Here is a 14,555-nt window from a genome sequence, read left to right on the forward strand (position 1 = left end):
TTTTATAAGAAATTAATTTTTACAAAATCTAGAACAAAAATTTCATTTGAAGTTTTGAATATCAACAAAAATTCTTATTTTATTAATTTGTTTGTGTTTTTTTTTTTTTATCATAGATATAATTTTTATGATATATTACAATGATTATTAATTTGTGCAAGTATTACATCAATTTCTCTAATTGTTTAATTAAAAAAAATTTTAAAAATTTTTGGCATAAATCTTATTTGTGTTTGTTCAGAAAGTTTGATAAAAAGCTTGTTTAAATAACTATTTTTTAAAAGAAATTGGCAAAAGTTTAGATAGATATATTTTTGTATGACTATAATAAATTGTAAAATATTTTTACCTATGGAATTTTTTTTTCTCCAAAAAATTCTAATGTTGCTTATAATTTTAGCCTCCGAACCTCAAAATCCTGATTCTGCCCCTGACGATAGCAATCATCCATGATAGCATGTCTATCAATAGTAATCCCAAAAAGTCTAGGGAAAGTGATTGCAAGGGAACGATCCCCACACCATGTCATAAAGAAAAACGTGATCTTCAATGGTTAAATATATATAAGAGGAATGTTGCAGGGCCTCACATGCTTGACCTTCAACGCTTTATGAAGAAGCCGGCCAATGTATATTAGGTGACAAATCCACATCTAAATGATTCAGTCCTCCCCCTCTTTTTGCTTTTTGGAATAAATTACGCAATTCAGGCAACACACGCAAATTCACTTGGACAGTCGAATGTACTGCATCATTACGAGCTCTACTTCTTAATCGTCTTGCTTGATAGAATATTTATTTCAAAATTTATTTAAATTTTTATAGATCTAAAAAAATGGTCTTGATCCAGTGATTAATAAATTAAGGAGTTTATTGCTCTTGTCTACCAGCTAGTGGAACGAAAGATTCATGAGCAAATTATATACATTGAGGAAGAGGAGACCTAGCTTGAAGTTGAAGCTGGCTTTTAAACATGCATCTAATTAAGGTACGATGAATCAGTAGTACTAGGTGATGAACTTTTTGTTTGTGATTTACTACATCAGCCTTTGTCACTCTTTTCATATATAATATATATTTCAATATTGTTGTACGGGTGCTATACATGCAAAGATTTATTTTATTTTTTATTTTAGGAAAAGTCACATGCAAAGATGTTGTTGAGGCACAAGGTCATGAGTTAAGGGAGGATTCATGAATTGTTAATGGGGTGGGTTAATATTTTTTTGAGTTGGCTAATACTAATAATTATTATTATTTTTATTTATTTATTTATTTATTTATTATTTTTTGGACTGGGCTAAAATTGACTATAGGGAAATTTTTTTTTTGGGATGGGCTCAACCCACCCCCTAAATACGCCCATCATATATTCGATATATATATACACACTCATATAAATAAAAATAATATGTGAGATAGAATTAAGTTTGTTTATAATGGAATGTTGCACTTAGAAAAAACTTAATGTTACAACAATGGTACCAGGTTATGGATCCAAGCCTCAGTATAAGCTGTATGTGAGTGAATTGCTTTACCTTTTAAAAAAAAAACATTTTATTACACTCAATCAACTCCAAGATAAAAAAAAAAAAAAAAAACATTTTATTAACCTTGATAGTCCTCCTCTTTTTGCGAGTTTTGACGAAATTAGTCAGCTCCAAGATATAACTCAACCAATTCGCAGTAGTGTTTCCTCTGTACACAACCACAGGAAGACTAATTCCAAATCTATATGTGTCTCGTTACTCATAAACTCAATATATAAATTACTCTCAAGAAATAAATAGAATAGCTAGGTTTACAATCTTATCAAAGTGTCACTCTATATTTTTACAATACACCAGAAGTAATATTCTAGATGTTTTATATACAGAGTATACATATATAGGGAGTAAAATATGTACCGGCTAAGATATAATAATGATAGAAATTATAATTAAAATAATATACACTATAACTAAATTTAATTAGCGGAATAAAATTTCATTAAACTATAATCAATAAGATTTAATTACATTTTTATTAAAATATTTTCAACAATGCAGTATTGAATTCAGGGATAATTCCATATGGTATTGAAATCCGATAGAGGAAAGGTGACAGGACATTGAAAGTTCTTGAAACTTCAATCCTTCTAATTTCTTAAGGTATGTGCAAGTCTCTTATTTCTAATCCGCCAACTTATGGGCAACAAAGTCAAAATGTGCTACTGCTGATGAGAAATAGTTTTTCTTTTTGGAAGTCTCTAGAAAGTCGGTTTTCCTCATGTCTTTCTTTCCAGGTGTACTATAAAATTGCGACATGCTTTTACCGGCACGTGTTTTGATCGCGACACTTAATCTTTATGGTATGGGGCGCTTCAAAGTTCAAACCCAATCCAATGACTTTTATGAATTGGGCCTGATTTTGACAAACGATTAAGGCGACCAAGTTGAGTTTGGATGCTACATGGGAGTAAACGCTACACGTTATACCCACCCAATCTTATCTATACCACAATATTTATAGGTATTTATATTTGTTTCTATTTTATTGTTTACAATATTTTATCGTTTACCTATCCCCCAACTAGTAAAATATCTTTTTGTCAGAAAAAAAGAAAAAAGAAAAGAGTAACTATTATTATAGCATATATTGTCAATAGTTATTCTACTTTTGATTTTCTTACTTTTATTATTTTTCATGATCTTTTAAGTTTTTAAATAAATAAATTAGGGGAGTGATATTTGTACTTCAAGGAGATGTTCTAGCACTCCACTTATATTTTTATTAAATTGAAATGACAAAAAACTCCTCTCTTTCCTTTCTCTCCTTTTGGTATTTCTTCTCCCCTCTAATTGTTTATCTCATTTGCAAATCTCTTAAACTTTCTTCTCAGCCTCCACCACCAATTATAACGCGATTAAAATGACTCATCATCCTTCTCAACCATCACAATAATTTCACGTAATTTGTAAATTGAAGCGAAATCAAAAGACTCAAGAATACTCCTTCAAAATTGAAGCTATGAAAGAGTGGGAGGGCTGCAAAATTGTAGAGACAAGTCTCTTTGCAAATCATATAATGCTTAATTTTTCTTTTTTGTATGCTTTATCAAAAAATTAAAAATATATATTTTTTAATAAAATAAAAGAGAAGATATTCATACTTCACTTCTTTTCTTTTCGTTTACTTTTTACTTTTTCCTCAACAAAAAAAATCACATAATTGTTCAAAACACAATACTATTATCATATAAAACGCATCTACATCATTAAAAAAATAATATTTTCATTATCTCAAAATAATTGAATACTTTGATAATTGTAATTTGAGGAAGTAATAATCTACACTTAGAAAAATAATTTTGTCATGATGTAAGTAAAAAAAAAAAAAAAAATTATAGATAGGTGGATAGTGTTGAATAGTATCCAGAATCCAGCTAGATATTGCAATGTAGCCACGTGTCCGCGTATTACGCACCCCCTCACCTCACCACACTGAACATAATCAAAACCAAATGCGACTAATACACAAATTATTCAAACGCGGTCTCTCTCTCTCTCTCTCTCTACTCTCTAGAAGAGTAGAATTACAACAACACGCCTTTTACAAATTATATGATAATTTGATTTGAAATTGAAGCAGTCTCTTCTCTGATTTGTTAATGTCGTCTCCATAAAAACGTATAATTTCATCCTTCATGAATACTTTTAAAGAACTCTCTCTCTCTCTCTCTAAATCTTTCTCTCTCTAGAGACATGCCAAGCGTGTCCGTGAAGCTCTACAGCATACTCTACAAATTCCTTCTCAAAAAGCGATTGCAGAGCCTAATTGAAGCTTCTCTTCAGCCCAACACCACCGCCAACCCATTCGGCGTCACATCTCGGCCCGATGAATCGGTCGCTCCTGCTAACCCTTCCTTCTCTGACGGCGTCGCCACCAAAGACCTCCACATCGACCCCTTAACCTCTCTCTCCCTCCGAATTTTCCTCCCCGAAAACGCCCTTTCCACCACCAACTCCGTCCTCCCACCTAGGGTTAGAGTTAGGGCTTCGACGAATTCTCCCAATACTTTGAAGCAGGATTTTGGGGATTATAGGGGTTATTCGCCGGCGATAGATAAAAGGCTGCGTAGATTGCCGGTGATTTTGCAATTTCATGGTGGAGGGTTCGTCAGTGGGAGCAATGACTCGGTTGCGAATGATTTGTTTTGCAGACGAATCGCAAAATTGTGTGATGCGATTGTTGTAGCAGTCGGGTATAGGCTTGCGCCAGAGAGTCGGTACCCTGCGGCGTTCGAGGATGGGATAAAGGTGTTGAATTGGCTGGGGAAGCAATCCAATTTAGCCGAGTGCAGTAAATCACTTGATGGGGACCTCAGGAGATGGATCGTTCATAAGCAGATTGTTGATGGTTTCGGAGCATCTATGGTTGAGCCCTGGTTGGCTGCTCATGGAGATCCTTCAAGGTATATTTGACTTTGCTTTTCTTACTTTACTGGTTTAGAGTTTTTCCATGTCCAGTGAAGTGGTGTTAAATTTGAGCTAAAGCACATTCTCAAGTCTCTTGCTTGATACCAAAATTCAATTTCACATAAACCACAAGTAGTTCATTGATCACTTAATGATGCCGTGTTTGGATTTTGCTTGAGTTGAATCTTGGCGGTGGAATTGTAGCAATGCTAGCTAACATTCTAAATTTTATGCATTGGAATTAGTGTTGTTTGTTGGTCATGTTACCGTTACACTAACATGTAGATAGATGCATGAGCAATGATGCTATACTGATAGGGAATGTTATTCTAGTGTTAATGCTTAGTTGTAGCACCGCTGCAATCCCATCCGTTGCCACTGCCACCTTATCCCACTGGTGAATTTCATCTCGGCCACTATAGCTGCCATCACAACAATGTTCCACCCCCATTGTCGACTAGCAGGACATCCCACCGGACCCACCTACACTCAAATGTTTACACCCTTGCACCTCATCCACCACTCGTTTCATGATCGTCCCTGCTTCACTACTACACCCTGCCACGACAACCGCGAATCACTGGCATTTCTAACTACTTGTCAGTGAGAGTCTCATTCCTGATTTGCCGGGAATAATATAATTTCCATAATGACATGATGTAAATATGACCGCTAGGTTAAGCAATAGGTCTGAAGAAATTTAGTGTAAATCCATAGATATGCGCTGATGTTCTTTGAACTTTTGGAAACTGGTTTCCCTATTGTTTCAAATATGTTTTTTCATAAGGAAATTTATCATTTCTTGAATGTGGTTAATAATAGGAAACACTTCTTGGAAACCAACTCTTTTAGAAGAATTTTTGTATCAGTTATTTATGCCCTTGTCAACTGCCAGGAAAAAAGAAAAAAAATCTGAACACGGAATATCTAAGGTTTATTAATGTGGCCATTTCATAGGATTATTCTTTAATTAGCGGAACGCAAAATAGTCATTCTCCCTTGTCATCTTTTTGAATGTTGTTTTCCTTTCTTTTTTATTTTTTGCTAATGTAACATGTATATAACCACAAACTTGTTATTTCATTAAACAGGTGTGTTCTCCTTGGAGTGAGCTGCGGTGCAAACATTGCAAATTATGTTGCTCGAAAAGCTGCAAAGGCAGGCAAGCTTTTAGATCCTGTAAGGGTGGTGGCACAAATTCTGATGTACCCTTTCTTCATTGGGAGCATGCCCATGCGTTCTGAGATAAAACTGGCAAACTCGTACTTCTATGATAAGGCTATGTGCATTCTCTCATGGAAACTCTTCCTACCTAAAGAAGATTACAACCTGGACCACCCAGCTGCTAACCCTCTGGTTCATGGAAATGAGATACCCCTTAAGCACATGCCCCCAACACTAACAGTTGTAGCAGAACATGACTGGATGCGGGATCGTGCTATAGTTTATTCGGAGGAGCTTCGTAAGGTCAATGTGGATGCTCCTGTTCTTGATTACAAGGATGCTGTGCATGAGTTTGCCACCCTTGATGTGTTATCTAAAACACAACAGGCCCAAGTATGTGCGGAGGACATTTCTATATGGGTTAAAAAGTATATCTCACTCAGAGGGCATGAGTTTTCTTATTGATAAGTTGGAAAAAGGGAGAAGTGAAGGGGCAAAATGCAACTAAAAGAATTGCAGGAGTAACATTGTATGTATATATCAACCAACTTTGTTTGTACAATCTTTTAGGTTGCTCATGGTTCCTCTCCATCCTTTTCCCCATCACTTGTTGTCTGTAATCTGATGGTTGCGATAGGCATTTTTGTCCATTGTTTTTGGTTGGTAGCTTATTCATTTGTTCATATTCTTTAGATTTAAGTTGAGTGGAATATATATATGCTATTTTAATACAGCAGTTTTTTGGTTTCAATTCGTATTACTACTGCTTGCCACAACTTGGAGCAACTGTAATTATGGTTCGCAGTCTTAGTATCTGTTGTAGTGTAACTGATTCAAATAAAATCAGTATAAATTGACCGATACAAGTCGTGTATTGGACTTAAAAATAGGTCCATAAGTCGCGTATCGAACGACTGCAGGCAAAAAATTTATCACGGTGAACAATAATATTTGAAGCTTGGAAACCGTGGGATTCCGTGAAAATGATGGAAAAGAATGTCATATTAATCTCTCTACCCTACTCATTTTTTATTTCTTCTTGAACATGAACAAGTTCCGGATCATTTTTCTTTTCTGAACTTTTCAAATATTTTATGTTTAAATATTTCAAAATCTGGTCCGTTAGCCGCCACTTGGGGAGAAAAGTAGCGAGGCTAATAGCAAGAAACGGTAGGTGGGTAAAGCAAAGTCAGATTGCTAACGTGTTAAATTAATGTCAATAATGCCCCCATCAGATTGGTGCACCTGTTGCTTCTTTAATCAAGTCTTGAATCAAGTGTTGGCTTCTTTCTGAACAAAATTCACACAATCTGAATTTACACTTCTATTTTTACAAATCCTAAAAGCTTTTCTCCAATTCCAAACATTATATAAATTTAATAATGAATTCAACACAATAAATCTGATCATTTACTCTACTATTTTTATATATTAAACAAAAACAATAAAGTTCATCTCGACTAAGAGTAACAGCTCTAAAAAAACAAAACGAAGAAAAGTAAGAAAAAGAGGGGAAAGAAAAGAAAAAAGAAAAAAGAAAAAAGAAATGTAATGACCCGAACCCGTGGGTCCGGATCATTAACCGGGTCCCTACCCAAACTCGAGGTCAACAAGGGTACAATGATCATTTCCTATGCTTATCGGTAGTACTCAACTCATTCAAAGGTCCAAAGTATACTCCAAATTACAGCTCAGGTGAAAATGTCAAGATGCGGGTCAATGGAAAAGTTAGCCGGGTCAATGGGAGAGTCAGCCAAGTCAATGGGAGAGTCAGCCGGGTCAATGGAAAAGTCAGCCGACTGAAAATGCATGATCGGCCGGCTGACTAAGATGGTCAGTTGGCCGAAACGATATCAAATTTGCAAACTCTTGGGACTTTGTTAGAAAGGGTTCATCGGCCGGCTGAAAGTGAAGTTCGACCGGCTAAAGAGAGGTTCAACCGACTGATCTGCAGGGTCGGCCAGTGAAACGATTTCCAAAATTATGTGCTCTCGGGACTTCTTTAAAATGAACTGTCCGCCGGCTGATAATGGGGTGTCGGCCGACTGATGATGAAGTTTCGGTCGACCGATGGTGAGGTTCGGTCGACCGAAACAAGACTTCTCAATTACCAAATTCACTGGAATGCCTAGAAAATGCTTGTCAGTCGACTGACATACCTTGTCAACTGACTAATGAGCCCTGCTATGCTGCTATGTGCAGCCTGAAGTCTAGAAATCTGGGCTCTTTGTGAGCCAAACCTATTAGACAATTCAATTCCGAATTCATGGCAACATAAATAGCATTTCATGGATATATGAAATAATCAATTTCCCAAATTATACATCATTTTCCCAATTAAAACATAACATAGACATAGTTCCGAATACATAAAAATACTATCAAAATCACAGTTATAAAACATGGTTGTACTTTACACAAAACGATTACATTTTCTTCAAATTATTATTTTACAAAAAAGAATGGAATCCCATATACAAAAGACGACAAAATAACTTCTAGTCCGCTAAACTTGTGGTGGGTTTTCTTCCGCCACTCATTTCCCAAACTTGAAAATGTTAAGTTAAGGGGTGAGCATAAAGCCTAGTAGAAGTCACCTAAGACATTAGTTTTGGACTCCCTTGAGTCACATAACACATAAGGAAAATGAGATGAAGGGATTATGCTTTGGGGTATGTGGAACATTACAATAAGCCAAAAATATTTCCAGCATATAATACAAAATTCTACTAGTGCCATGCATGATAATAAAATGTAAATGCACCGCGTTTCCAACTCGGTCTGAATCGGCCTAACCCACACCTTTGGAAAACCCACTAGCTGACTTTACCGAGGCAAGATTGATGACTATCCCAGGTTCCAATTCTGACAATGCCTGGCAACTGTTAAATGGTATAGTATCAACTTTTTCACGCCCAAAGCTGGGCCGTGCTTCCAATAAGTCAAGCGAGCCCCAGACTTGCGAAATCTGGTTTATTTTTTTAAAAAAAACTCCTTTCCATTATTGAAAACTTCACTTTCAAAAAAAAAAAAAAAAAAAAAAAAATTCTTTTTCAATTCATTTCCAAAACTCTTCTTGATGCCATGATATGCCCTGCATAACCATTCTGTGACAGCCCTGGTTTTTCAAGCCAGTGCGTCCTATGATGAACCGAAGATTGACCCAATAACGAATCCGAATGTGGAAGTGAAAACAGAAAATAAGACTCTAGGAAGTTAGAGTGACCTTCCATGAGGTCGTAGAACTCAATGAGAACTGATGCGGAAGCAAAAGATCGAAAATATGATAAATAAGCCCCTAGGGGCAAAATGATAATTTTCTAAAAATATGAATTTGGGTGCCACCGAGCACACCGCTGGAAAGACAACAAAAAACTAATCAAAATGGACTCAAGAATCACATGATTCAGAGTTCGGATGAAGGAGAAACGACATGACGAAGAAAAACGAGCACTTAAGGCTAAAAGGGTACACTGATAATTTTATAGGAAGATCTGGGTGCAACCGAGTACATCGTTGGAAAGATAACAAAAAATTAGTCAAGTTCAAAAAAAAATTTCACTCGATTTGGAGTCCGGACGAATGAGAATGAGCGAAAATAAGAATCGACGTCACGACGTCGAGACGAACACCCCGCGAGCATCCTGACAAGCACCATGACATGCCAAGGAGAAAAAAAGTTTCAGCCAAAACTGAGAGCCGAAATGAGGTTTGAAACAAATTTTTCTGGAAAAACACAAAGAAGAAACACTTCCCAAGATCGAGTTTTGTACCCGACCTTGGAAAAGAAAACGAAAAAAACTCACTGTGAAATACCTAAAATGCCCCTAGATCAGAAGAGGTCAAGAGGGCCAAAAAGAACTGCTACAGTAACTGTCCACATCTGAGAGCAGAAATGGGCTACCAAACGAATTTTCCTGGAAAAACACGAAGAAGAAACCCTTCCCAAAATCGAGTTTTCTACCCGGCTATGTGAAAAAAAAATGAAAAAAATATAATATGAAATACCCGAAATGCCCCTAGATCATAAGAGGTCAAGAGGACCCAAAAAGATGCTACAGTGACTGTCCACATCTGAGATCAAAAACGGGCTATCAAACGAATTTTTCTGAAAAAACATAAAGAAGAAACCCCTCCCAAAATCAAAATTTCTACCTAGCTGCTTAGGAGAAAATGAAAAAAAACACTGTGAAATTACCAAAATGCCCCTAGATCAGTAAGGGCTTAAAAACTCAAAAAATGCAACTTTGCACAAAATATGCATTTGACCCTAAATGCATTTCTAGGTTGAAACAAATGTGCACGCAAGTGTAATAAATGATTCTAAGCACGGGGGAATGGTCAGCGGCTCCCGAGAAGCCCCGACTCAAAATCCGACCCCTCGACGGCCAAAAATGATAAAAATGAACAAGAAATGGAAATTTTGAAAACTAAAAATATAAAATAGAGTCAAATTACCGTTTGGCCCTTGATCACACTTCATACATGATAAATGAGACTCTATGAAAGAATAAAAACGGAATTTCCACACCCGATGCAAAAGCAATAAAGTAATGATTTATGAATTTTCAATATTTTTCATAACATTTCATGAAATCAAGAATTACATAAGATGCAATATAAATGTCATTGGTCTCCGGCCTCATCTCATACAAATCAAATACATCGTAAAAGGTGTACTTATGTACACATTACATATATGGAATCAAAGATACAAGTTTTGATATATAAGGCTATAAAATGATATTTCATACTAACATTTGCATGAAATGGAAATTTAACAGTTACAAGTCATCCAAAGAATGATGAGCATCACGAACCAAGCCTTCGTACCTGAAATAAATCCCCAATAACTTCGGGGTGAGTAACATAAAGTTACTCGTGGGAAATGAGCATGCATCGACCTAACATTTTACAAAATTATCACCTTAAGGTGAAACAAATCAAAGGGGCTCATGCTACCTAACGTCTATGTTAAGATGAGACTCAGGAAGCATCCTAAGCTACCTTAGATATTTTCTAGCGTAAATCACATCATTAATGCAATTTAAACAATATAGAAACATGTTATACAAATCAACAAGATATAGATTCTCAAAGTCCTCAACTTGAAATCTAAAACACGAAAACAACTAAAGTGGATCATGCCACCTAACGTCTATATTCTAAATGAATCTATAGGATCGTTCCTAAGCTACATTTGAACATCAAAATACAAATCACAATATCGATGCAATTTAACCAAAATTGGAACTTCCAATATAATGCATAAAACATGATTTTTCTAAGTTAACATCTTGAAACTCAAAATGGGAAATCAATTAAAGAATAACAAGTTACGATATCATCTAGTTATCAACTTGAAATGAAATGCGAAATCAAACAAAGTGGGTACTTGGATATTACGCCGGATCAGACCGACACCATAGTTACTTTAGAATTACTAGCCCATGGGTAACCTCCCTATGTGCGCACTAGACTGTAGAGGGATAATCCCACGTACTAGAACCATATCCTAGCCGTAGTCAAACAACGACATTCCCAAGTTTCCAAAATCAACAAGTTATGCAATAACGTATATATCAATAGGAATACACAAGATAATCAACTATCTACCAAGCACAACAAAATTTGGAAACACATACAATACATGCACTAAGTCCACAACTACTATGGCATGACAAATATCGAATCTTCAGTGTGCGATTCATTACACGCTATAAGAATATATTTCAACATTGAAAACATAAACTCATGAATCTAATACATGTCCAAAATCATGATTTAAATATATAACTAACGTGAAACACATGATTAAATCATTAATGCTATAGAAACGAAAATTAATTAAATAAACTAATTAATTTCTCTAAGTTTCAAATCTCAATCAAATGACCCTTAATTAACACATGTTAAACAACATTGCATGGTCATTACATATATCCATTCAAAATCTTAATTAGGCCGGAACAACAAATTAGAATTTAATTAAATCATGATAATTAAATCTTTAACTTCTAAAGCAACTTCAAATGGTCCCAAATTAATATATATGCTAGTAAACAAGTCTTAGTCATTTCAAATATCAAGTTTAAAACTCAATTAAGCCAATGGAACCTTTAAATCGATTTTAATTAATTCTTTTAATTAAAGTCTCTAGATTTTCAAACTCATCCCAATTCTCTAAAATTAAAGTATGTTAAAGAGCATGCCAAGACTTAATTTAATAACATATCACAAGTTAATTCCATGCAACGTACAACCATAATAATTAAACTTTCACAAAAGAAAATTATTAAATAAAAGATGCAATTTTTATTCAAATAATTCCAATTTAATATATGTTAACAAAAATACCAAAACCTAATTTACTGGTATGCCACAATTTAATTCTAAGTTGAATATCATCATGAGGTTAAATCTTAAACATAGAAAATAATTAAATTAAATTCTAGATTTTAAACAAAAGCATGCATAAAAATTGTATAAGCATCAATAGCATGCAAGACAATAAAAATAATAACCTATAACATCCCCTACCTCAATTTGAGATGAAAATCTCAAATGCCACCAAAATGAAACCCTCCGAATCTGACAAAACTTCGGGGTTTTGTTAGGGACAACACGGTGAACAATAAACTCCAAAGAGGACATACCAAAATCCTAACTTGACCTCAAACCCGAACTCAAAAAATGGCCAAAAATGAATTCTAATAAGAGGAAAAGATGCGTGTAGTCAAGACAAACATAAAACACAAAGGCATTACGACTTTTTAACAAATGGAAGAAACTCAAAAGAAGAGAGAGAATGTGGCAACCCCTTGGCTGCCATGGAATTTGGCCAAGAGAGGGAGGAAGAAGGTGAAAAAGTGATTTTTCACTTTAAGGCATTCTATTTATAGTAAAACCCTAAAAGTGTCCTGAAAGGGCCCCACCGGGTCCGAAAAAGTAGAATTCGCTTAAACGCGCTCAAACAGCAAAACTCCGTGAACAAAAAAGAACCGAAGTGAGAAAAGATGAACAACGGAAGAAACGGTGTCAAAAATCGAGTCCCGAGTATAAAGATATGTGCCGAACAAGTTCGGCAGCAACCTAGGCTCGACAAAATGTGAAAATGAATCCCATACGAGAATTCAGGTTCAAAACGAGGCATTTTTGTAATAACTTTCATTAATTGCACAATGACCCCTCCAAAAAGTGAAAACTGCACTAATGACCCAGAATGAAAATATCTTCTAAAAATATTTTCTTAAAAACCCTTAAAATAATATATCTTTAAAAGATATTTATGAAAAGCACTCCAAGAAAAGAAAAAGATTCTGAAAAACTATGAATCTATGCCCCTATGGACATCAGGAGAAACCATAGTACTTTATTGCAAAAGTAAAGATACGTATTTCCTAGACACTACTTAGAATGAAGATACGTGAAGTCAAAAATCAACTCCGAACACAAAAAGTGAGGTTATGCCAACAAAGTGACAAATGGGAAAAAGACAAAATAGGGAAAATGACGAAAAGCGAATAGTATCGAAAAAATGAAAATGTGGAAATGACGCGGTCCTCAAAGGAAGTTGTCAATCCAAAGAAAAGAGTCTCAGAAATCATTCAAGAGCACCCGAGATGACACAAAGTGATGAGAAACTGAACTCAGAAAAGAAAAGATCAACGGAAAAAAAAATATCCGTGAAAATCTAAGAAAAATGAAAGGAAGGAAAATGACCGGATCATTACACATTCATTCTTAAAAATCATGAATTCATTACTATAATAAGAACAACATCATCATTTCATATTATAATAATTAAGGAAAGAGCATGGCAAGATTTGGAAACCTCATATAACAAGAACATCATCAACCAAGGTAAAATATGAAATTTATCCATAAGCATGCTTGACACATAATCATATACACAATAGCATAACTTATCATCTTAAAGGCATTATTAAATCCTAAATTTCATACCAAGTTTAATAATTTTAAAGACATACCAAAGGAAAGAGAAATTTACTCAATTGAAACTAAAACTTGGGTATTAGGAAAACCCCTACCTTTTAATTGAAGAAAAGCCCTAATTTCCCCCAAATCCAAGCCCTAGAACTTGAAATCCCAAGGTCCACCAAATGGAGATTGGCTCCGATCAAATCGAAGATCTCGTCGAGCTCTCCGACTTGTCGCAAACGACACCAAAAATCTCTCAAAGATGAGAGAGAAATCAAAATTTGAAACTTGAAGCAAAAAGAGAAGAAAAAAATAGAGAAATGAGAGAGATTCGTAGAGAGAGAAATGAGAGAGAAAAAGTGAGGCCAATATTAGCCTCTTGGCCTTTATTAAAAATAAAAAAAAATTGTGGGTCCCACCCTTTAATAAAAATCTTTTCCCTCTTTATTTCCACCACACACATATATATACACATATTAATTTACATCCACAAAAACATATTAAATAAAATGAATGTGATGCAAATGAATCCAAACAAAACCCCCGTTCGCGACAATTCCAGCAGCGAGTCTCACCCGGGACTCTCTACTCCGAAAAACGAAAAAAATGCCGAAATGGCCACCGATACATTTCCAGGAGTCCTAGACTCAAACAAATGTCCCAAATAACTCTCTGACACACTCGGCACACCTCACCATGTCTGGCATGCAAAACGAGAAAATACGAAAATACCATCGGAAAAAGAAATTTTCAAAAATTAAAAAATGTAATACCTCTAATTTTAAAAGGATGGTTTTGGTATTTTAATTAAGGATTTTATTACATTTTTATTAAATTATGTGCTTATTTGCTTAATTGGTTAATTGTGTATTTATTTAAATTAATTGTTTATTGTAATTGTTTGTTTATTTTAACTTAATTGTTTGATTATTTATTTAAATTAATTCTTTGATTAATTGGTGATTTAATTGATGTGTTTTATTTAATAGCTTAT

General features: G+C 34.8%; 1 protein-coding gene across 1 annotated transcript; it reads left to right on the forward strand.

The window, feature by feature from the left end:
* The first annotated feature begins 3,505 nt into the window (after positions 1-3,505).
* Positions 3,506-6,353, forward strand: LOC132276258 (probable carboxylesterase 11). Its single transcript, XM_059777612.1, has 2 exons — positions 3,506-4,452; positions 5,548-6,353. The coding sequence occupies exons 1-2, from the start codon at positions 3,743-3,745 to the stop codon at positions 6,083-6,085; spliced, it is 1,248 nt and encodes a 415-aa protein (XP_059633595.1). The 5' UTR covers positions 3,506-3,742; the 3' UTR covers positions 6,086-6,353.
* The last annotated feature ends 8,202 nt before the right edge of the window (positions 6,354-14,555 follow it).

The sequence above is a fragment of the Cornus florida genome, unplaced genomic scaffold (genome assembly GCF_030987335.1).
Source record: "Cornus florida cultivar Cherokee Brave unplaced genomic scaffold, ASM3098733v1 CherokeeBrave_3.0.0_Hap2_Chr10, whole genome shotgun sequence".
Classification (NCBI taxonomy): Eukaryota; Viridiplantae; Streptophyta; class Magnoliopsida; order Cornales; family Cornaceae; genus Cornus; species Cornus florida.

Bases quoted from the DNA above. Each gene is read 5' to 3' on its own strand.
- LOC132276258 (XM_059777612.1), top strand. From the start codon at position 3,743: ATGCCAAGCGTGTCCGTGAAGCTCTACAGCATACTCTACAAATTCCTT. The intron at 4,453-5,547 runs GTATATTTGACT...TTCATTAAACAG, and splicing joins GCTCATGGAGATCCTTCAAG to GTGTGTTCTCCTTGGAGTGA.